This window comes from Podarcis liolepis (genome assembly GCF_965112155.1).
Source record: "Podarcis liolepis genome assembly, chromosome: 7".
NCBI lineage: Eukaryota > Metazoa > Chordata > Lepidosauria > Squamata > Lacertidae > Podarcis > Podarcis liolepis.
This window is the reverse complement of record NC_139561.1, coordinates 25,610,331-25,634,187: the sequence shown is the minus strand read 5'-3', so window position 1 is coordinate 25,634,187 and position 23,857 is coordinate 25,610,331. Positions and strand designations below refer to the sequence as shown.

At 44.6% G+C, this 23,857-nt stretch overlaps 1 protein-coding gene across 3 annotated transcripts; it reads left to right on the top strand.

The window, feature by feature from the left end:
• Positions 1 to 866: 866 nt before the first annotated feature.
• On the top strand, positions 867 to 23,459 carry WRAP73 (WD repeat containing, antisense to TP73). Of its 3 annotated transcripts, none has more exons than XR_014528408.1 (12): positions 867 to 2,163; positions 3,815 to 3,967; positions 5,797 to 5,913; positions 14,948 to 15,020; positions 16,836 to 16,939; positions 18,163 to 18,249; positions 18,798 to 18,932; positions 19,078 to 19,155; positions 19,924 to 20,029; positions 21,249 to 21,374; positions 21,560 to 22,218; positions 22,299 to 23,459. XR_014528408.1 is itself a non-coding variant. In XM_083513129.1 (12 exons), exons 1-12 carry the CDS (start codon positions 2,095 to 2,097, stop codon positions 23,136 to 23,138), a joined length of 1,356 nt encoding a protein of 451 aa, XP_083369255.1. In that variant the 5' UTR covers positions 867 to 2,094; the 3' UTR covers positions 23,139 to 23,459. The 3 variants fall into 3 exon arrangements, 2 of the variants coding, with proteins under 2 accessions (XP_083369255.1, XP_083369256.1); XM_083513129.1 differs by having other exon boundaries at positions 21,560 to 21,751; positions 23,023 to 23,459; XM_083513130.1 differs by lacking the exon at positions 18,163 to 18,249 and having other exon boundaries at positions 21,560 to 21,751; positions 23,023 to 23,459.
• The last annotated feature ends 398 nt before the right edge of the window (positions 23,460 to 23,857 follow it).

Here is a 23,857-nt window from a genome sequence, read left to right as displayed (position 1 = left end):
CCCATCCCACCCCCACCCCATATCACCCAGCAAGTTTCATGCCTGGGTGAGGTGATTTGAACCCTGGTCCCTCTCCTGGATCCCATTCTCTAATCCATGGGTAGGCAAACTAAGGCCCGGGGGCCGGATCCGGCACAATCGCCTTCAAAATCTGGCCCGCAGATGGTCCGGGAATCAGTGTGTTTTTACATGAGTGGAATGCGTCCTTTTATTTAAAATGCACCTCTGGGTTATTTGTGGGGCCTGCCTGGTGTTTTTACATGAGTAGAATGTGTGCTTTTATTTAAAATACATCTCTGAGTTATTTGTGGGGCATAGGAATTCATTTATTCCCCCCCCAAAAAAATATAGTCCTGCCCTCCACAAGGTCTGAGGGACAGTGGACTGGCCCCCTGCTGAAAAAGATTGCTGACCCCCTGTGAGTCTAACCTGTAAACTGCTTTCTACATGACTTTTGTTTTATTTGCTTGAACACAGAGATATATATCTATATCTATAGCTAGATATAATATTATATAGTATAGCTAGATATATTTATACATATACATATATACACACACACACACACATATATAGAATATTCATATATACATATACACACACATCTATCTATCTATCTATCTATCTATCTATCTATCTATCTATCTATCTATCTATCTATCTATCATCTCCCCTACTGGCCTAGTGGAATCTTCATTATCATCAACAATAAAAGCAGCGTCCCCTTCTCTGCAAGCCGGCCAGCTGACAACTCATCGGCGACCTTCCTAGCTCGAGAGTCCGCGCACCCTGCAGAACTACACCTCCCAGCGTGCCTCGCGGCCTCCTCCCCACCCCATGCCTTTTCCGGAAGGGAGCGGATAACTGTTTCCGGCCCGGGAAGAGCCGGTTGATTGGCGGGCGGCTTTGAAGCGGGCGCGAGGCCGCCTCTTCGCTTCGGCAGCTGCGCCTTCCCCTCCCCCACCCCGTTCCACCGCCCACCCCACCGAGAGAGAGACAGGGAGGGGGGCCTCGGTTTTTTGGGTGGTGGTGGTCTTACCCCCCCTGTCAGTGAGGGGGCAGCGGGGGCGCCTTACAAAACAGCCCCCTTAGCTCAGAAGGGTGGCTGGGTGGGTGGGTCACCTCTCTCCCTTGATTATTCTCTTTTGGGGGGGGTGTCCCAGTTTCTTCCTCACTTCAAAGACCAAATCTCTCCCCCCCCCTTTTTAAATTGTGGATAATTTCCTAAGTGTGTGGGTCACACCCCCACTTGTGTTTTGAGGCTGGGGGTCTCTTCCTCTCTTCCTCCCCTCTTTTCTTTCAGGGGGGCAAATTATTCCCTTGAAATTTTTAAGGGGCGGCATCTTTTCTTCTGAGGTGTATTCCCGCCCTCCCCCGTTTTTCTATATTCCTTTTTTTGGGTGGGTTAGGGGTCGTTTGTACCTCCTCCTTTTTCTTCAGGGGACAGTTCTTTGGCATCTCTTGAGACCTTAAGAGTTGCATTCAACACCCTTGAGGAGGTCCTCTCTCCTGTTTTCTTTTATTGGGGATAATGATATATTATATATATCTGCCAGCTTGTGTGCTTTTTTTTGGCGGGGGTATCATCCACTCCTACCTTGGGGTCCTCCCTCCGCTTACTCAAATTCTCACCCCCCCATCTCCTAGACATTGATGGACAGCACCTTCTCCTTTGAGGCTGTGTTTTTATTTTGAAAATTTCTTTCCCTCTGTATGTGTCCCCCTCCCCTGCTTTCTGAGACTTCTCAAAATACAGCATCCTGCGGGCAAGTCTCTACTATTCCGGATACCTCTATATTATATATTTCCCAAGGCTGGGCTAGCTCATATCACCCCTTCACCCACACGCATACACATTTCTTTATGGGAAATGGCATCTTTCCCAGTATCTGCTGGATATCTCCTCCACTCTGCTTCCTAGGACAGACCTTACACAGAACCGTTGCTCTCTGCTTGGAGCAAAACTGTAATGTGAAAACTCCCTGTTCCATAGCCTCTACCACAAGCCAGAGGAACAGGCATTCCGTCCTTGGGAGACTAGATTTGGTCCTGCTCATTCGCTAGGCTCCCCTTCTCCCTTGTTAGTTGGTCAACATGAATTTCTCCGAGGTATTTAAACTCTCCAGTCAGTTGTGCAGGTTCTCTCCAGATGGAAAATGCTTGGTGAGCTTAGCCTTGTAACGTGCCGTGTGTATCTATTTTACAGATAATGGGTTGGTGGGGGGCAAGGACTAAGAGTGGGCGGACAAGGGGGGGTTGAATGTGGATTCAGGGAAGGATGGGAGATGTGGGGACCAGGGGTGGCTTTGATATTTGATGATAATACACATGATTTTCATGTTCTAACTCAGTTTTATGTTGGGACAGCCTTAGCCCAACAGTATCTGATTTCTGCTGAGGAGAGCAGCATCCATAAAATGAGCCTTTCCACCTAGTTAGCAACCTTGTATGACATTTGCCCATTAAATATTTAACTGTTTTTAAATGAGACCAGGAAATCTCTTCCCAGAAGATGTGCATAGTAATATCAAAGTATAAATTGGCTGTGATTTTAAATAATCATTTTAATCAGCGCCACCACTGTGCCCCCTTCTCTTTCCTACTTAATGTGTTTTGTCTTTTAATTTATAAGCTTTTATTACTATGTTTGGTTAGTAGTTCTAACAACCTGGATTATGATGATGTGAAATCTGTTCCTTGTTGTATATCTGCAGAAGTGCACGTTTACTGCGACATTAGTATGCAGAACTGGTGTAGCTGTTTAGAGCTGCAGTCCTGTGCATTGCTTCTTGGAGTGTCAACCCCACTGATCTATTCCAATACCCCCAGTTTGGTTTAAATGGACAATTTTGGGTTCCTCTCTCCCCCAGTTGCACCACTTCTTTTGTAGCAAACCATAGTTTGCTTTGTTCAGATGAAATGACAAACAATGGTTTGCCAAGAACGAGGAAGTTCAAGAGGGGGAGGAATGCATAAACCGAAGGTGGCTTGTGCACCTGTAATAGTTACATAGAAAAGGGAGCTTCAGCAACTGAAGCTTGTGTGATCAGTTACAGTTGGAGAAGCCGCCGCATTTATTTCATTGGTTGTCCTGCATAGGCCTAAGGATAGTTTCTTTGTTGTTAGCTGAAGTTACGTGTGAACCAAGCTATGTGTATGGGGGTAGAGACTTCCACTGAAGCCATCAGGAGAGCTTCATTAACTATGAACCAGACCAAGTTGGCTTTCTGGGGGATACCTATGTCCTCTGGTTTGAGGGGCCCTACAAAATGCGTGATTCACCCTACAAAACCCTGCTAAATGACTACAAAACCCTACAAAGGTTTGGGAGCGGACTCTAAATTTCAGGGCTTTTTAGTTACTGAAGCTCATCAGAAAATCTGTTGGTGGGTCGAAAAATCTTTGTGTATGTGTAGTTTTGCTGTGTTACAAAGTAGGGAATGCAAAAGAAAGTATGAAAGATTGCCTTTCTTTTGCAGTCCCTGTGGTAGGAGTGGCAGTTCCTATTAAAACCTAAGATATTTTTCTTACACCTCATTTGATATCAAATAAGCACCTATATTGAAATTTGTAAAACAGGTACATTTAATATATTAATTGGCAATTGGCAAATCAGTTATTTTTACTGCATGACAGGCCTGCAGTATGTCATCAGTCTATCTTTTGTAGAGCTTTCATTTTATTCTACAGGTTTTCTGATGGTTTCTCCTGTCTCTAATACTAGAGGATTTAGGAATCACATCTGAAATAATTTTGCCCCCTGTCACTCAGCTAAAATGCCACAGCTAAGTTATTCATTTTTTGTTCTGTTCAGGCCTCCGGTGTCCAGTATCGTTTGGTGGTTCGTGATGTAAACACTCTCCAAATTCTGCAGCTCTTCACCTGCCTAGACCAAATCCAGCACATTGAGTGGTCTTCAGATTCTCTTTTTATATTATGTGCAATGTACAAGCGTGGAATTGTGCAGGTGGGCACCCATGCAATATGCTTTCTTTTCTGGAACTTGCCAGTTTCTAAACTGATGGTGTTAAGCAGCAAGTATTTAATATAGGTGCTGAGGAAACAAATGCACTTTACCTACAGAATGCCCCCAAGTTCAAACAGGCATCTTTAGATAGGGATGGTAGAGTCTTCTTGAAACCATGGAAAGCCTCTACCAGCTAGTGTGGTTGTACCATTGGCCTGACCTTGTTTAAAGCAGCTTCCTATTAATATCAGGTCTTTATTCAGAAACATGAGGACTAGAATTTTTAATGTTTAGGGGAAGGACCATATCTCAGTGTCAGAGCATCCCTGTTTTGTTTGCAGAAGATCCCAAGTCCAACCACTGACATCTCCAGGTAGGGCTGAGGGAGGCTTCTCCCTGAAATCCTGTATTGCTGCTCCCAGTCACTATAACACAGTACAGAGCAAGGTTGAAAAGAGCATGTCTTTTCCAGAAACAAACAAACTACGTCCCCTGATGCAAAATTGTGGTTTTTAAGTAGCCTTAGGGTTTCGCTAGTTTCAGAAAGAAACAGCTGCTGACATTCCTGTGGACAATGACTGGGCTGGGCAGCTAGGTTAAGGATCCAGCTGATTTCTAGCCTTGCTTGGTATCATCATTTGCAAACTGGGAATAGCAGTGGTGGACCATCAAGGTGATGCTTAGCAAAGCAGACTTGAAAGTAATTTCACAAAACTTCCTAGCCCATACATTTTATTTTAATGGCTCACATATACTTAGTAAAACAACATCATTCTTAATGAAAGACCAGTTATAAAATTTCCCTGCCTGGTCACCTGGAGGTGATTCATGCTTGCCACAGGCAACTTGATAAGTGTGAGCCTGTTGTGAAGCACTTTGCATCTGAAAAGCACCATATAAATAGGGCAGTATGTAAATTCAATAAACAAAAAATAATTTAAACAAACCCTTTCAATTTTTTGAAATTTTAATGTGTGGTGGGTCTTTAATAATATCAGAGCTCTGTGGCATCTTTAAAGTCAAACAAATATATTGTGGTCCAGATCTCTTAAAGACAGCCACCATCTTTACCGGAGGCCTATACCAGTGTTTCCCAACCTTTTTTGGGCAAAGGCACACTTGTTTGATGAAAAAAATCTCGAGGCACACCACCATTACAGCCCCGTGACGTCAGCGCGCAGCGTCACGCCGGGAGGGACGCACGAAAGTGTAAGTTTCAATTTTTCCCCCTCCCCCTTGCCGGGGAACCTCCAAGCTTTGGGGGTGGGGGGGGAGGAGGCAGCAAAGCGAGGCAGGAAGGAGAGCGCGGCTTGGCTGGGTGAGCTTTGGCAGGGGCAGGGAATGAGAGCCGCGAGGCGGGCGCTGCGGACGGAGGCGCTGCCCGCCGAGCTCGCAGGCAGCCAGGCAGGCAGACGGCGAGAGCCCCGCGCTGGGCGGCCTCTCCTCGCCGCCGCCGCCCCGCCTCTCACCGCCCGACTCGCCCGCCTCCCTCCAGGCAACATCTTGCGGCACACCAGGCAACATCTCGCGGCACACTAGTGTGCCGCGGAACAGTGGTTGGGAAACACTGGCCTATACAATCCTGTGCCACAACAAACCTCTTGATCTTTACAGATGCTTTTTTGGAATAGTTTTGTGGATCTAACTGGATGTAAAGAAGAAGAAAAGGCTTACCTCTGTAGTGGGATCCAGCGCCAGTCTTTCATGGTCTTTTGCTGGTGGGCTTGTCTTTTTCTGTTGAAGAGTGATTCTTGAGAGGAAGCTGGTAGGGCTTTGGGTGCCTTGTTCAAGTTAGCGCTGACTTGAGTGTTCTTCCTCCCTTGCCTTAGGTCTGGTCCTTGGAGCAGCCTGATTGGCACTGCAAGATCGATGAAGGCTCAGCGGGACTCGTGGCTTCTTGCTGGAGTCCGGATGGTCGTCACATTCTCAATACTACAGAGTTCCACGTAAGTGTGAAATTGGGGCTGCTCTTGTAAGATATCAAATGTTACTGTCTACATCCTAGCCCCTAAAATAGCCTGAAGCTCTTAAAGCTGCAGTGTGCTGCTAAGTTGTACTTGTGGGACCTTTTTTTTTAAAAAAAATGAGGCTGCATGATTAAGGAAAGGCTCCTTTAATATTCTTTGCAGGAGAATATAACAAAGAAAAGTAACAAGTCTCAGATTTTAGTCACATAATCTTGGGTATATAAGGAATCATAAACATTATCTCCAGCTCTCCTGAGGACTGATGCATTGTTTAGTAGCCAAGAACAGGATTAGTGAGCCATGAAGTCTTTGTTTCCTTGTTCACCACCACTAGTTTAATTAAACCAGTATCTCAGCCACATTTTTTTATTTTTGTTTTGCATTTATTTGCATGTTACTAAGCTACCTCACAAGTAAGGACTATTGAGGTGATTGATGCATATGGACACTTCAAAGCAATATACAAATTAGAATTGGAATTATTCTCCCACTGATATTTTTAATACGGTACAGTAGCTTGAGATGGCTTTGTGCAGGTCACCATGCACATGGTGAACCTCACACCCCTCTTAACACATGTCACAAACTACAGGGTTGCTTCCTTACCTAATCTCGGGTAAAGCTTATTTCCATCTCCAAATATGCAGTCAGTTAGACGGATGTGTGAAGTGAAGGTTTGTTGTGGAGTCTCTGCTCTGGACTGTCCCTGATTCCCTAAATGTGGAAATGTTCCAAAATCAAAGGAAGAGAGAGAGAGAGAGAACACCTTTCTGTTTTTCTTACTGAGTGAATTGAAGGGCTAGTTTGTGAAGAATATTTTCCTCCCGTATTGCATTAGAGCCCGTCAGATGTTTTTCCTCAACTGTAATAACTACCCAGGTGTGGAAATAACTTGCTGGTTCAGTAAATAAAATAATAATAGAATCATAGATGACGGCATGCATAGAGCCACTCTCCCTAGAACATAAGAGCTCTGCTGGATCAGATCAAAGGCCCATCTACCCCAGCATCCCAGTCCCCACCATGGTCAGTCCTATGTGCATGACAATCCCACAAGCAGGGTATGAGGGCAGTAGCCCTCATAAGAGCATAAGAAGAGCCTGCTGGATCAGATCAATGGCTCATCTTATCAAGCGTCCTGTTCTCACAGCTCAACCAGATACCTGTGGGAAATTGCAAGCTGGACTTGAGTGCAAGAGCACTCCTGTGGTTTCCTGCAACTGGTACAGTAAGCTCACAGCTTGAGTGAGAGTTATGTTCTGGGGATCAAGCCTAAAGCCAAAATCATGTATAGTCAAAACCCACTGGGTTCAATGGGGCATTGGATTGCCCAAGTCATTTCCCCCCAATACCCAGCCCCCTTTCCACCCCCTTTGTCACGTGTATAAAGCTCAGTGTGCACAAGTTAAATGTGCGTAAGTTGGGGGCTTACTGTATTCAGAAGCAGTATTGCCTCCAACCATGGAAGCCGCCATGAATTGGTGTAATTCTCCTTTAAAGCCATCCAAGTTGGTGGCCCTGTCTGTCTCCTGTGGGGGGTGACTTCCATAGTTTAACTATGCAGTGCACGAAGAAGTGTTTTCTTTTATCTGTTCTGAATCTTTTAGCATCATCAGTTATCCATAAGTTCTAGTGTGATGTAAGTGAGAAAAACATTTCTCTTTCCACTTTTCCCAGGCCATGCATAGTTTTATAAACTTCCGTCATACCACCTCTTAATTTTCCTTTTTGCAAACCAAGGAAGTCCCGAATGCTACATCCTTTCCTCAAAGGGAAGTCGCTGCATCCCCTTGCTCATCTTGGTTTCTCCTGCTGCCAGTGTTCCCCACGTGCTTACAGTGCTTCACTCACATTTCTCAGCAATAATACCTTCTAGGTTTTTTTGTGGCAAGTAGCAAGGCGACTGGTAATCTCCCATAGTACAGATGAATATTATCCTCATGATGTGGGCTTATCCTCTCCCTGCATCTTTGCCAGTTCATCCATTTGATCCATGGCTCTTCCGGGGCCAAGCGGCAAAAAAGCAGGCACGAGACTTCACTGTATTGGATAGTTTTAATAGGGTGAAAACTATTCCAGTTATCCAGCTTCATTTTGTTAGTCAGATGCCTGGCTAACAGCATCCCGAGGAATCGAAGATGGTGGGCTCCCTCTGCATACCTCTCACGGCTTCCAAATGGCACATGTACGTGGGGGCGGGCTGACAAGTTATTTATTACCCGCCATCAGAACTCCATTTGACCCTGCAGGATTTTCATTAAGCCCTTGCCAAGTTGGCATGTGTGTTTGGGATAGACTTTCTCCCCAGCTGTAAACAGGTTGCTAAATTAACTTGTGGCAGACAGCTGGCTGGGATATGTTGGTGTCTGCACTGTTTACTCTCTCAGGTCCTCTAAATCCATCGTCTGCCGGAGCAGACTGTGGACTAGTGTTTTGAGATGAGCACTTTAAGGATACATAATATCCTTGCATTGTGCACATTGCCCATTTCAGGGATCGCTTAGAAGGTTTTGCAAGTTATTCCTCAGCCGCCGCTGCTCACATTCAGAAGGCCGGGTTGTGTCCGACACTAGTTCTGCTCAGAGTCGACCCATTGAAGTTAATGGACATAGTTTCGGAGTATAAACATAGTTGGCTCTGATCATGTTTCCATGTATTTTACTTATTTAATGCATCCTGACAATGGAGAGGCTCTGTGGTCCCATCTCTCTCTTTCTCCCCTGCAGCCTGATGACAGTTGAGGGAGGATCATGACCCAGTAGCCATTGATAGCCACCTCCTGCATATATTTGTCTAGTCCTATTTTAAAGCTGTCAGAGTTGGTGGCCACGATAATGACTGGCAGGCACTGCAACTGGGAGGGGACTGGAATTCCCAATGCTTCTGGGTTTGTCCCTTCTGGTCACTCAGTTTTGTAGCCTTGGGAGGTGCTTGGGTTCCAGGTGTTGGTGCTGGAGCATGGGAAGCTGCTTTGTTTTGAGTCAGACGCCTGGTTTGTCTAGCTCAGTATTGTCTGCACTGACTGGCAGTGGTGCACCGGGCTTTTCATGCAGAAGTTTTCCCAAGTCCTACTTGGAGATGCCGGGGCTTGAACCTGGTACCTGCTGCATGTAGATTAGGTGCTCTTAACCACTGAGCTACAGTCCTCCTCCTCCCGGTTTTGCCAGAAGTGGTTTCTACCAGCTTCATGGATAGAAGATTTGCTTTTGCATAGTGGTGCACACCTAGTGGCCGTCATGTTGTACCTTCATAGATTTGAGGCTAGCCCGCTGTATTAAACATTTTGCAGGACTACCATTCACAGGCTTCAGGTGATGCAAAAGACACTGATCCACTGTCTTCTGATGGGAGAAGATTATTGAGAATAACTTGCACCAGGATTCAAATGTTGGCATTAGCTCCCTTTTGATTTCCAAGTGCCATTCAAGGAGCCCAGTGGCTTGAGCTTGACTAGGATGATGTTTAAGATTGGCTGGGAATGCTCCCTAAATGTGCCAAATCAGTCCGTAAGGGCCTACAACAGGGAGATATTGTTGGCAGTGAAATTCTGTTTCTTTGCAGATTCGACTTCTGGAAATATTGTAAGATTTTTTTCTTTCTTTTCCAGACTGGCAGCCAGTGGCCAGGGATAGTGTAGAGGAAGCTTTCAAACACTGTTGCCTAATGTGAGTTCTCTAAATAGGGTGGGCTTTAAGTCCAATACAGTGGTGCCTCACAAGACGAAAAGAATCCGTTCTGTGATTCTCTTCATCTAGCGGTTTTTTCGTCTTGCGAAGCAAGCCCATTGACGGATTAGCAGATTAGCGGTATTAGCGGCTTTTAGCAGCTTATCTGCTGATCGGATCAGCTGATAAGCGGCTTAGCGGCTTAGAAAAAGGAGGGGGAAAGGAAAAAACCCCAGCAGGAACTCACAAGACATTGTCGTCTTGCGAAGCAAGCCCATAGGAGATTCGTTTTGCGAAGCACCTCCAAAACGGAAAACTCTTTCGTCTAGTGAGTTTTCCGTCTTGCGAGGCATTTGTCTTGCGGGGCACTACTGTAGATAGATAAGCTATTCATTATGAAACAGTTGCATGCAATTGTATTCACTTGGGTGTTTAGTCACCCACTTCTATAACTGGGTTCACAACGGCAAGTCTTAACCTGCGGCAGTAAATTGTATCTGAAAGATCATTTTCTGATTTGTCTCCTGGTAAGCTAATAGGATTGTAAAGAAGTGAAGAGTGTGTTAACAAGTTCCTTTTATGTGACTCTTGGATGATTTCTGGTAATGCTAGCTATTTTAAGAAGGCAAGTGATAGCATTGAGGAGAGTTTATATTCCTATGAGGTGCTGATTTTAAAGAGAGGCCCCTTATTTCTTACAGTGATATAGTTATTAAAGCTGTGAGTATTATTCAAATAGTTGTAGCTGATTGATGGGGGTGAGAAGGGTTAACTTTTCCTTTACAAGGCTGAGGCATAAAAATTTGTCTGAAGTCCTCCAGGTGTTGTTGGGTTGCATCTCCCATCCTCCTCAGTCAGCATGGCTAACGGTCAAGCATACCATGAGTTGTAGTCCAACAACATCTCTAGGGAAAGCATGGGCTACCCTTGATTTAAACATTAAATTCCCATGCCCACTTAACTTCTAGCCGTTGAACGCCAGCCCAGACAAGAAAAGTCCTTAGAAAACATCTGGATGGTATTTTGCCATGAGCTTTAAGAGATTTTGGAAGTTCATTGCACAATGGTTGGGCAGCCACCGAGAACCAAATTATTGAGAAGCTGTTTGCTGACCAAAAGATACATGTTATTGTTATAAGACATATGTTTACTTCCATGCATCTGCTAGACACCATGTAGAGCTGAGGAGTCAGCCACTCCTATTTATTTGTCATGTTTTGTTTCCTATCCTTTCTCTAAGAAGCTGAAGCCAGTATGCAATGGGTTATCTAACCCATTTTATCCTCACATCAACCTTATGAGGTAGGTTGGGCTGAGAAGGTGGTACTGGCCAAGGCCATTTAGTAAGTTTCATGCTGAGCCCAGACACCATTTCAGTCCAGCATTGTAATTCTCCTGCTACACACACACACACACACACACACACACACACCTCTGTTATTTTGCAGGATGAGTGTGCACTTACAGTTGTATGATGCTTGTGTTTGCACACTAAAAATGCTCCAGGGTCGCTGCTTGATTCATTACCATTTGGAGCAATGTTTGTGCTCTGAACGGCTGGAGGAGCTGCTAGCGGCAGTTTTCCCTCTTTCAGCGAATACTTTGGAATACTTGGGTGCCCTGTCGCTCTAATCCTTAGTAACTGTAAATGGCTATATTGGTTGAAAAATACTTTCTGTCGAGGAATGTGTGCTGCGTAATCCCCTGAAATCCTGTGCTGACAGACACAGCTATGTAAGGAGGCCCAGTGACCTAGTCAAGTCTGGGACAAAAGTTGACAGTCACTTGAGAACGCAAGGTTGTTAAGCGTGGGTTTTGTGTAATGAAAATTGCCAGTCTTGCCACCTGCCTGGGGTTGTCAAAGCTTGGGTGCAGCTCCTTAGCCCAGCTCTTCAGACTGTTTTATCACATTACTGTCTAAATACCTCTTGTTTCTCAGCTGTTTTTAGGCTATTTGAAAAATGCTGCTTCTGCTTTGCCTCCCACCCTTCCCTGCCCTGTGCTGCAAAACAACAGCTGTATGCTCCTCAGGCACCTTAGCAGTAGGATGTGAGTTTGGAAATTTTAATTAAGTCCGTAACCCCCACATTTGGGGGTGGGCGGGAAGGAAAATCTGTTAGGGAAAAGCTGGCTAAAAGCCCCTGTAGTGGCATTTGCTGGGATTTGCACACACACACCCCAACATTACAATCTGTTGTTAAATTTCTTACTTTCTCGATCTCGTACAAAAAAAGAAGGGTGACTAGCAAGATTCTCGTGCTAGTAGGTGTTGGGTGCCTAAGTGCCTTGGCATTAATTATCTGTAATGCTGGAAGGTGGGAGCAGTTTGACTCATGAATTGTGGACGAACTGCCCGCTTGTTGTTCCTTATCACTGTAAGCAGAAGGGCTAAATACTTTTCTTTTAAAGTAAAGATTCAGGGAAGCGGTGTTGGCACTGGAGCCTGGCCTGTTAGGGTGAAGGTGGTATAGCTCCACGAACCTCAGCCTTTCCTAATGCAGCTGCCACTTCGCTTACAGGCCAGAGGGTGGCACTGCCAGCACCTTCCTCCTCCTTAGCCTCAGTGTTGCTCCTTGCAGAACTCAACAAAGAGGAGGATGGGGGCAAAACCAGAATTACTTGGCTCTGCCTGTCATCAGCTCGGCTCCATTTTCTGTTGATCTGTCCGCCTCCCTCCCCGACTTATTTCAGTGGGCATCGGCCACCACTGGATGTTGGTAGAACTTCATGTCTCTGGAAGACCATTAGTCATTGCCCATACTCCAGTTCTGTCAGGTCCCAAAGGTGTACAATTTCACTCAGACCTCTGGGTCTTCTTGAGGTCGCTGTTTAATTAGGTATGGGGAACATTCAGTTCGTAGAACAGTCTATGGGTGTGCTTTATCTTGCTGGAATGCTAAGGTTAATGTTTATGGTTCTGTTGTCCTGCAAAATCTGGAGAATATATTTTGGAAACTGCTCTGTAATTTTCTGAATGGTTTATAAATGAACCTAAGGATATCAAAAAAGTAGCAGGGGGCCATCCCTTATCACCACTTGTCTACGAGTTTGCCTTTATTATCGTGCACTTGCTTGCAGATAGGGCAGTTTTCACCAACCTGCTGCCCTGCAGATGTTGGACTACAACTCCCATTGACAACCGGGGACGATGTGAGTTATAGGTAAACAACATTCTTGAGGGCACAAAGTGGGTGAAGGCTGAGAAAGGGGATGCCTCTTTCCAGCCTGAAATTGAAATCACTTTTGTAGCTCCCTGATCATCCCTAGATTTTACTGGGCAGTGCACTTCAATCTCTCTTCTGCTGAGATAGGCATTGTGTTGCTGTTTCGAAAGAAATAACTGGTGTCAGGAGTGTAGTCTGAAATTTATATTTTGACATGACTGCAAACAAGCTGATGAGACGATGGTCTAAAAAGCCTTTCACTGGCTCCGACCCAGAATTAATCTTTTTTTTTATGGACATAGAAAATTATTGCTTGCTACTTTGTGATTAATGTTGCATTGCTGAGGAAAACTTCAAACTTGACTGAAAGTATGTGGATTGAAAGACTAGAGTAGGGAGAAGAAACCTAAGGCGCAAAGGCCAAATATGGCCCTCCAAGCTTCTCTATTTGGCCCTTGGGACTCTAACTATGCCACACCTCCTTTTCCCATGCCACACCCTTCACTGGTCCTGCCTTAAAGCCGCAGTTGAGTATTTTTGCCTGGCTTAAATGTGCCCTTGAACGCTAATAATTTGTTTATTTATTTATCTCATAAAATTTGTACACTACTTGATTGTAAAAAAATAAAGTAAATAAAAAATGTACGGTATATGCTACCAATTCCTTCTAGTGAGAGGGCTGAAACAAGGAAAGGAGCCCAAACACTAGGCCCTTGCCCTTGATGGTAAGCAGTCCCTCCACTCTGACTGTACCTCACTCTAACCACCACTGAAATTGGGGCAGCATCTTCAGCACTCCTGCTACTTGTCCACCCAGACACTTTAGAGCATCATTATTCACCCCCCCCCCTTTACAGCTGGGATATTAGGGCCACAAGATAGTAAACCAGTATTTCCCAAACTTGGGTCTCCAGCTGATTTTAGACTACAACTCCCATCATCCCTAGCCAGCAAGACCAGCAGTCAGGGATGATGGGAATTGTAGTCCGAAAACAGCTGAGGACCTGAGTTTGGGAAACCCTGTAGTAAACTAAAGCCCAGCTGTATGTGTGTTCCACACTTTCAGACCCACAGGTGGGTTGTGAGGCCATACCTAGTGGGCCACAACAAAGCTGTTGCTGCCATGTGGGTTTCCAGCTTAGTCTAAGGAGCATTAACTACATGTGTGTCTAGACCAGGACACATTTTAATAAGGCATTCATTTCATCCATTTCCACAAGTTACGCAGTGTGGCAGGAGAAAGGCACCAGTTGTTTTTTTAAATAAGATACGTATTTCTGATCAACACATGGCAGCACTCGTTTTCCTTTACTAGTAATGCTAAGTTAACACTGCATGTGTTGTTCTGTGAATTGCCATTTTACGATTAGTAAAGGGACCCCTGACCATTAGGTCCAGCCGTGACCGACTCTGGGGTTGCGGCGCTCATCTCGCTTTATTGGCCGAGGGAGCCGGCGTACAGCTTCCGGGTCATGTGGCCAGCATGACTAAGCCGCTTCTGGCGAACCAGAGCAGTGCACGGAAACGCCGTTTACCTTCCCGCTGGAGCGGTACCTATTTATCTACTTGCACTTTGACATGCTTTTGAACTGCTAGGTTGGCAGGAGCAGGGACCGAAAAATGGGAGCTCACCCAGTCGCAGGGATTCAAACCGCCGACCTTCTGATCGGCAAGTCCTAGGCTCTGTGGTTTAACCCACAGCACCACCTGCGTCCCTTTGTGTTTTTTTTGTTTTTTAAGGATTTTTTTAGGATTTAGGGATTTTTTTAGGATTTTAGGATTAACAACATGCATTATTACCATAACTAAGTATAAATCAAAAGTGAAAAGACAAAAGTGCACCCCATGATGCAGCTTGGGAGTTGGAGATTGGGGTCACAGGTGTGTACCAGTTGAAGACCACTTTTTTGAACTTTAGGGAAGCACCAGTTAAGATGCTTGAGGGATGTAAGTTTGCTTTTGCTTGTGTGCGGGGAAGAAGGTATCTGAAGCAAAACTGCCATATGTCTTCATGTTTTGTCCCCTAGTTTGGTTTCCCATTCTTTCTGCAGAATGGAAACCACACCATTGTCGAGTGTGGAGATGAAGCTCAGTGCGTTCTGTATAAAAAACATTCCCCCTGCATGCATTTCATCTGCAAAGATAAACAAATACTTCCTCTGTCTCTTTCTCTGTTTCCAACAGCTGCGGATAACTGTCTGGTCCTTGTGTACAAAATCTGTGTCTTATATCAAGTATCCCAAGGCCTGTCAGCAGGGTAAGTGGAGCTAACCTAAAACAGGAATGGTTTTTTAAAAAATTATTATTATAGCGAAGATTGCCATGATCTGGGGATATCCCGTATCCCCTTGAACTGATATATATCTACCAGCAGGAAGGGTACTGATATGGCAGGGTAACTGTAGTGTATGTTTGTCCCAATGGATGTTGGTGTTCACAAGTGAGCAATCCCCTCTTGTTCCCAAGCTGTATTCTGTCATATGCAGGCACCTGTCCGACTGGTGGAGATCTGTGGAATAAAAATCCAGAGTACAAAATCAAATTAGTAGTGGATTGGGGGGGGTGAGCTTAAAAGTACACTCCTGATTTCTGTGTGGGTAAAGTTTTGAAGCAGGAAGGAAGTCAGGTGTGGTTCTTGTGAACAGCGGCCTGATATTGCTAAGCCAACATGTGCAGGCTGACTGGAGGACAGAATGTCTGAGGATGTGTAGTATATCTTTCTGTTACCACTGAATAACCACAACCAGTTCTGCTAAAATACGGTACATGCCACTATGAATTGGTGCTTCTGTTCAGGGGATATAGCACTGAAGAAAGAAAGGTCCCCCCCCCCCCCCCGGTACAAGTGGGGAAGGCCTTGTCATACATAAAAGACAACAAAGGTGTTTGGGCAGAAGAACAATGCCAACATGGAGGATACGTGTGTCGACTTGGAAAATGTGGCTGTTCATTTCTACAGCCCTTGATGATTATGTTCTATCTCCGCTGTTGGAGGCAGTGTGCCTCTGAATACTGGTAGCTGGGAATCACAGGACGGGAAAGCTGCTGTTGCACTTGAGTGCTGCTTGTGGGCTTCCTGGGGGCATTTGGTTGGCCACTTTGAGAACAGGAAGCTGGGCCCTTTGGCCCGACTGAACAGCGCTAATTTTAGGTTCATATTCCATTGGGCAGCCCAGGCAATTTAATTAAACATGACTCTTTTCTCTTTCTTCTCTGTATTTACCATGTTCTTGCACACAAATGAATATGAATACCATAGGAGAGGCTGAAAATGCCTTGAATGGCATGTGTGGAAATGTTCAAGAAAAGTGGAAGGGTTAAAGAACGCACTGAGAAGTAGCTTTATCTTGCAAAAACAGTATCTCCCTGATATCTGATCTTAGGTTACATGCACCCAGTTGTTTTTGATGATTATAATAGTTATTGCATAACCAGTCTTGTGAATCTGCTCTTAGACTGGCTCTCCCCACTCCAAAAGACATGGATTCTTTGTACTTATAAGCACCAGTTTGTCCAATCAGTGTTACTCAAATCATGTGCCTAAAGAAATAGGGAAGTATTCTAATATCTCTTGTCTAAACTAGAGGCGAGAATACTAACTTCTGCTCCTCCCCTTATGTAGTTCATACCAGTATTTTGAATTAAACATTTGTGGTTTTGTGTGGCCTTTCAGAAAGCATTTCTTCTTACCAAATAAGATGAGGACAGCTGAGAGTCAAGGGTCCTGGGTCAGGGTTCTGTTTTCCTTTCACACGCAGACAGGCTTTCTATTACTTGATCTTGACAGTAGCGGAGTTTACAATGGTGGTACTTCAGGGCCTTGAAGAGTCGAATGAAAGCAATAGACCTCCACTTCAGAGCAAGTATAGCGTGTGTGTTATGCAAGGCCTCTCAAGAGAACAGGAACTAAGCAGCAACAAATATGCCTTAAGACATACTCATCCACCCTCAAAAAAAGCCTCTTCTGTCCAGGTTTTGTTTTTCTTTGGGTTTGGCCCATTCTTTGGCTGGTATTAATTGCTCAACTTCCCCCTCTCCTAAGTGCTGCCATTTTTGTGTGTGTGTTTGGCAGGAATAGCATTCACAAAGGATGGCCGGTACATGGCCTTGGCGGAGAGGAGGGACTGCAAAGACTACATCAGCCTCTTTGTATGCAGTGATTGGCAACTTCTGAGGGTAACCCTCCCCCCATTATTAACCTTCCCCTTTTAGGCTCCTGTGTGCCTTGTAACCTTATAGAGCATGTGCAGATGTAATGTCCCAAATTCCTTTAGCAATAAGGAGTTGACCACCAGTTTGTGCCTTTTCCTTCCACCTCGTTCAATTTGCAAATTCTCTTTGATTGGCTAGAGCTGGTGCTGTCTTTAACCATGGTTAATGCCAATCCTCCTGGGAATCCAGAGGACTTATTCCAGGGGAGAAGGCAAAGCAAGACAGTGAATTGTAGGGGTGGGGAGCAGCCTAGTTTCTTGCAAAAAGTGAGAAGAATAGTGCTTGAATATTTTTGCTTCATGTCTCAGGCTCTACAAATGCTAGAACCTCAGAGCTAGATTCACCTAGCCAGTTCCATTAACCTAAGGCCTGTACAAACACTTCCTCATGCACAATGGGGTTTCCCGCCCTCTGAAATTGGCTCAGGGAGTGTAAAAAAATATCCCCAGATGAGCAAGCAGGGTGTGTATGCTTGCACAGATAGAACAATTGGAAGAGCGAGACATTTAATTCCACTGTTAGGATTGTATTCATTAATGGATACAAGTTGCTCATACACTCTCTCTCTTTAAAATGAAAGCTGGGAATTGGGATTATAGTTATCAGGCATGGGGCAGGGGGACACCCTGTGGGTGCCCATGATCATTCTTCTCAAAATGTGGTCCAATATTCATAAAAGAAACTAAACTATTTATCTAATTGGGTAATGTATTTAGAATCACATAATTACAGAGTTGGAAGGGACCGCAAGGGTCATTTAGTGCAATCTTCTGCATTGCAGGAATCGCAGCTAAAGAATCCCTGACAGATGGCCATCCAGCCTCTGTTTAAAAACAGCAAATGAAGGAGAGTCATTTACCTCTTCATATTTCAGAGAAATTTTCTAAGCTGTTTTCCACATCCGAAAATATCACAAATAGCCAAGTCAAAATAATAATGTGGGGTTTTTTTACAGCACCTCATATAACAATTATGTAAGAGGCCTTCTTAAACATTAGTAGAAATGGAAACAGCTGTCGTAATGGGGACCATACCTATGGGCAGATTCAAGATGTAGCAGTACAGCAGAGACAACCAGACCCCACCCACCAACTATAGAAGCATAGGAAGCAGCTGCGTCTCTCATTTCTGCTGTTTCCCCACCTTAAGCTCACACTGAAATTATTTCCTTTGTTTCTGTTTGGAAGCATTTTGATACTGAAACACAGGACCTGGCTGGGACAGAATGGGCGCCGAACGGCTGCGTATTGGCGGTGTGGGACAGCTGCCTGGAGGTGAGTGGATACTGCCAGTGCCTCAGTGGAGGGATCTTTTGCCAAACCCATTGCTGCGTTTCAGAGCAGCTGCATCCATATTGACTTAATAGCCCACATAGAGTTTAATGAGAGCATTATCTAGGTAATGGCCTCTTGAGAACAGGCATGGGTAGTCTGTGGCCCTCCAGATGTTGCTGGACTGCAATGCCCACCACCCCTGACCATTAGGTATGCTGCCTGATGGGATCTGGAGTCCCAAACATCTGGAGGGTCACAGGTTGCCCCTTCCTGTCCCAAGAGATGGCCTTTGCATCAACTTTTTGAGCGTATGCATTCTGTTGCTGGAATCTGAATGTGAAAACACTTCGAAGTTTTGCAAAATGCAAAAAAGATTCGCTTTCTTTACTGCTTACCACTCAGCACTTGGGTATGGATAATTGATAATGCAGGCTGTGTATATGCATTTTCGGAGTGGGGCAGAGGTTGCTTGTTTCAAGACCTTCAGATGGGACAGACTAAAACTCTTAAGCCATTGCCAGTCTTAAGATGTAAACCTTTTATTTCAGTATAAAGTTTTGCTGTACTCCCTCGACGGGCGTCTGCTGTCCACATACTGTGCTTATGAATGGTCACTAGGCATTAAATCTATCGCCTGGAGCCCCAGCAGCCAGTTCTTGGCAATCGGCAGCTATGATGAAAAGGTAAGGCTTCTGAAGCCCTGCCAAAGTTGTGTTTGTGCCGTAGTTCATTCTCTCTCTCTCTCTCTCTCTCTCTCTCTCTCTCTCTCGCTCTCTCTCTCTTGCTCTGTGTGTGTGTTTACCCTGGGCTTTCTCCTCTCTTAATCAGGTGCGCATTCTGAACCATGTGACTTGGAAGAAAATTACAGAATTTGAGCATCCTGCAAACATTGCTAGCCCAAAGATAGTAAGTAGAAAAAAGAAGGGTGGTTGGCTCATGCTGAAGGAAACACACGGGGGGGGGGAGGCATTGAGACCTCTTATAATGATAATACTTGGTATTTGTATAATTCTTCAAAATGTTTTCAGCAGTCCTTACAGAAACTCTGTAAGGGTCGTCAGTATCATTGTCCCCAACAATGAAGGTCTTCAGGCTGTGTGGCTTGCTTAAGGTCATTTAGTAAGCATGCAGCTGAGGTGAGATTTGAACATGGGGCTTCCTGTTCACATCTCAGCCTTTTAGTCACTTGATATAAATCAGCCAAGTGCTGGTTAGTATGGACAGCTTTGATAATTATTTTCTTTTTGTTTGTTTGAACCAAAAACATGCAGATTCAAGGGGATTGGAGCATTGCTTTGTGATCGGAGATTAGGAGAAATGTGAGGCACTGCCTTGGTTCATGTGTTCTTCCTCCTGCTCTTCCTCCCCCATGGAATGGGTTTTTAAAACGTGGACACCCATGTTGCAGCTTCTATTTTGCAAATTCTCTTGCATTTCTTTACATCACACAGTCTGGATATCTATGTTCTGATTTGTGTTAGAACAATAGTTGAGAAGGATTAAAGAGACTTCTCACCCAAACCCCACACCCTGTTTATTCTTAAGTTTCTGTTTTCATCTGATGACATCCCAACTCAGACCTTGCTTACTGCCATGCTTTCCAGCCTGAGCATGGATGATCTAGCAACGTGTCTCCTATAAAGAGGTGCAGGGCTGACTTGCCTTTCTCTCCAGATTGTCTATAAGGAGGTGGAGAAATCGCCGGCAGTGGAAGTGGAGAAACTTGCCTTCCCCCCAACCAAGAAAATGGCAAGCTCTCTCTTCAGCACGAAGAGCAAATGTAAGTCAAAGCAGGGACCGTGTGTACAAAGCCGCGTCATCACTTGTTTGTTTACTTACTTAAAAGTATTTGAAATAACTTTTACTCTCTTCTGCTGCTCAAAAGACCCCCATGGTAATACAAGACGTACTGTGCCCTTAGACGCACTGTGTAAAAGGCAAGACATAAAGGGAAAAAGAGAAGGGGAGGAGGGGAAAAACAAATATCAAAGCAGTATTTCTTATAATGGCTAGCTGGGGTGGAAGCAGGTTAGAGAAAGGAGGTGCCAAAAGGATTTGGTTTTGCCACAGAAAAAGGTTCAAATACATGATACCCAGAGTGATACCATATGGTTCTTGTGAGATCTTGACTGCTTTTGAGACCATTGACTGTAAGGTCTTAGCAGCATACCTGCTAGACTTGGCAGATGTTGAGCAACTGCTGTGGACTGGAGTTGCTCAGTTTTCCTAGCCCCCCCCCCGCGCCCCAAATCTCCTGTCCTGGCTGCTTCCATTCAGCATGTGTCTATATGAGGCAGCTGAACCACATTGTGAGACACTGCAGTTGTGTATGGTGAGATATATCTCATTTTTGTGAGACTGGGCACTTAAAAGAAGGTTGGACTATGTACTCAGTATCTGTTAATTTGTTGGATTTATACACTGCCTTTCTGTCAAGCCACTCAAGGTGATTTACAGTTTTAAAATACTAAAACATATATATTATATAGTCTTCTCATTGCCATTTGGGAGCTGGTGGTCTGTGTTCTTCCTGGCCTGGGCTCCTTCACTTCAGTAGGGCTGTGTACGAGTCCTGGTGGAATCCCGAACTGAATCTGGCCAATTCAGGTCAACCCATAATTCCGCCAGAATGGGTTGAGGTAGCCCCAGGTTGGATTGGATTTACCCAGAGTGATCCAGGGCTGTCAAGGGGGTTGGTGGAGGACAGTCTTGTAGTGAAAGTCAGGGAGTGGGGAGGAGGAGATCTAGGCAGGCAGCCTACAGGTGTCTTCCCTCTGCTGATGCATGTTTAATTTGGTTTTTAAAAGCTAATTAAACACTTTGCAAGGCCCCCATTGGGGTGCCTGATTGGGCCCAGAATTGAAGCAATGGGAGGAGGTGCAGCCCTAGTACTCTGTGTGCATCATAATATTAAAATGAAGTTTATTCCAGGATCTGTAAAATAGAACAATCTATGGTTTAAGTGTCTTTATGACTTTTAATTTTTCCTCTCCTTCCAGATGAAATTGCCCAGGTCCCAGTTTCTTTGCATCATGTCAAACCTGCGGTGGACCGGGCAAATCCTAGAATTGGAGTCGGAATGTTAGCTTTTAGCTCAGATAACTGCTTTCTGGCGACCAGAAATGGTTAGTATCTCAAGAGGGGTGAATGAAGACCAATGATGGGCTTTGCAGTAAGTTTTCACTGTGGGTGGTTGCTGAGGTCCGTCTGCCTCAGTTCCATAGACCAATTATTAGTACAATTGTGAACCAGGGACTGATTGCATTGTGTGCCTGTATTGTACAATTAATTGCTGTTTCACATCTAACAGATAATATTCCTAACGCTATTTGGATCTGGGATGTCCAAAAGATGAAACTGTTTGTGATCCTAGAGCAGCTGTGCCCCATCCAGCTTTTCCAGTGGGATCCCCGTCAGTCCCGGCTTGCCATTTGTACTGGGAACAGCAGAGTGTACCTCTGGTCCCCAGCAGGATGCGTGTCTGTACAGGTACCAGTGGAAGGTAAGGAAGCTCCAAACTGATACTGCAGACAAGTCAGGCCTAGGGGCAGTTTTGCTACGGTGGGGAAGGGTATCCTTGAATGGGTTGCCGTTACCTACTGGGCAATTAGCAATAACAGGTTTCATTAACATTTTCTTAAACTGTGAAGCCTTTTTCTAAACTGGCTGATCATTTTCAACATGTCTTTAATAGACAGCTCACATTCTCTAGGTGTGTGATGATTTCAACAACTCTAGGTCAATGCTTGGGTTGATGTTACCACATCAGAAAGGAACTGAAAGCAGTGTGCTGGTTGGCCCTCATTTGGTTGTTAAATATGTGGTGCTGATTAAATGCATTGCACGTGCCTGAAAAAACTGAGGCAGATGTCACAAGTGGAGATTAACTCTGAGCTAATCTCCAAAACCATATAGATCATACTTGCATTGCTGTCATGAAGCACACGGGGTGTGTGTATTCTACTCTGAGTAGGCCCATTAAAATTAACAACAACAACAACAACAATTTTTATTTATACCCCGCCCTCCCCAGCCAAGGCCGGGCTCAGGGCGGCTAAAATTGGTCAACCTTCTCACAGTAGGACTAACAGTGGAATATAGCCCATGTCAAGATTCAATCCTTCACATCTCCAGTTAAAAGTAGTAGTAACAGGTGATGAATGCAACTGTCTGATAGAGACTCTAGAGAGTCACTGCTAGTCAGAGCAGACAACACTAGGCTAGATCGTTAATCTGATTTGATCCGAGTTATCTTCCTACATCAGCTGCTACAGCACACATTCTAGAGTGCTTTCTGCACTTTTAAAATGCTGAAGAAAACACAAAGGAATCCTAAAATCTATTAGGATAATTATTCTCTTGACCATCCTTTCAAATTCTGAAGCTGTGACCAAATAAGCACCACCCACGCAAACAGGGAGATATCAGGAGGTCTATGTATTTGAAGAACCTCAAAACAGCCCAACGAGTTCTGAGCCTGCTTAAGAGGCCACAGGATGTTGACTGCTGTAGGTCAGGGTGGGGAATAAGACTCGGAAACAAGATGGAGTGGTTGAGACCATGAGCAGGAATGCTCCATGCAGCAACGTGTTTGAATACATTTTGGAAAGTAGTCCTTAAATGTTTACGTGTACAGTGCAATTCTGCAAATTGGAGCTAACGTATGCCTACAACTATCTTTTATCTGAAGGGGAGGGCATTATAATGATCGCCTAGCAAAATTTTGTGCTTAAAGGGTATTTGCCAGTAAATGTTTTTGATCCTTGTCCACAGGTGACTTCCAGGTAACTTCTCTGTGCTGGCACTCCAGTGGGGACTCTCTGGCTCTCCTGAGTAAGGACAATTTTTGTATGTGTTACTTAGAAAAAGAAGAGGAAGATGTGAAATAGCTACACCCAAAGCTAAGCTGGGTTAAAACGGAAGCCTGGTTTTGTGTACTGGTTCTCCAGCATTGCAAGTGGAGGGGGAGGGTGGAGAGAAACTGCTGCTGGGCTTAGTCTGTATATAGATGTGTGGAAGCTTGTATTTTGCCCTTGATGCACTTTAAACAGCTGAGCAGTATAAAATGTTATGAAATAGTGAGGAAACAGGTGTTTTGGCTTTAAACTTCTAGATCCATTTACAACATAATGTATATCTTAGTGTGTAAATTACTTAGTTTATTTTGAAAATAAAATAAAACATTTTTGTTACATAATGCATTATTAAAACATGGCTACAAGGCTGCCATTTTTTTTCATTCTTCAGAGTATGAACAGTATGTGCTGTCGCCTATTAAAACCAAAAATTGAATGAAGGTGTGCAGTGCTGACTTATAAAGGGAAAGCTCTCAGGTTAAACTCAGCACCTGAAATGTTCCCAGAAGCGGTCTGCCTGAAGCAGGATTTGGCCAGTTTTCAAGGGCCCTGGCACCTGCCCCTTCAGTCCTTTAGTGAGGTTTCCACTCACTGTTATGGATGCAGTCAATGATAACCAAGGCAACAATTTGGATAGAAGAGCTGCTTGTTGTCCTGTTGGTTGACTTAGAAAACACAGAACTGCTTGGATCAAGAGCAAGGAGCACAGTGCTCATTTGATTCCACCCCATGTCTCCACTGCAGTTCCTTGG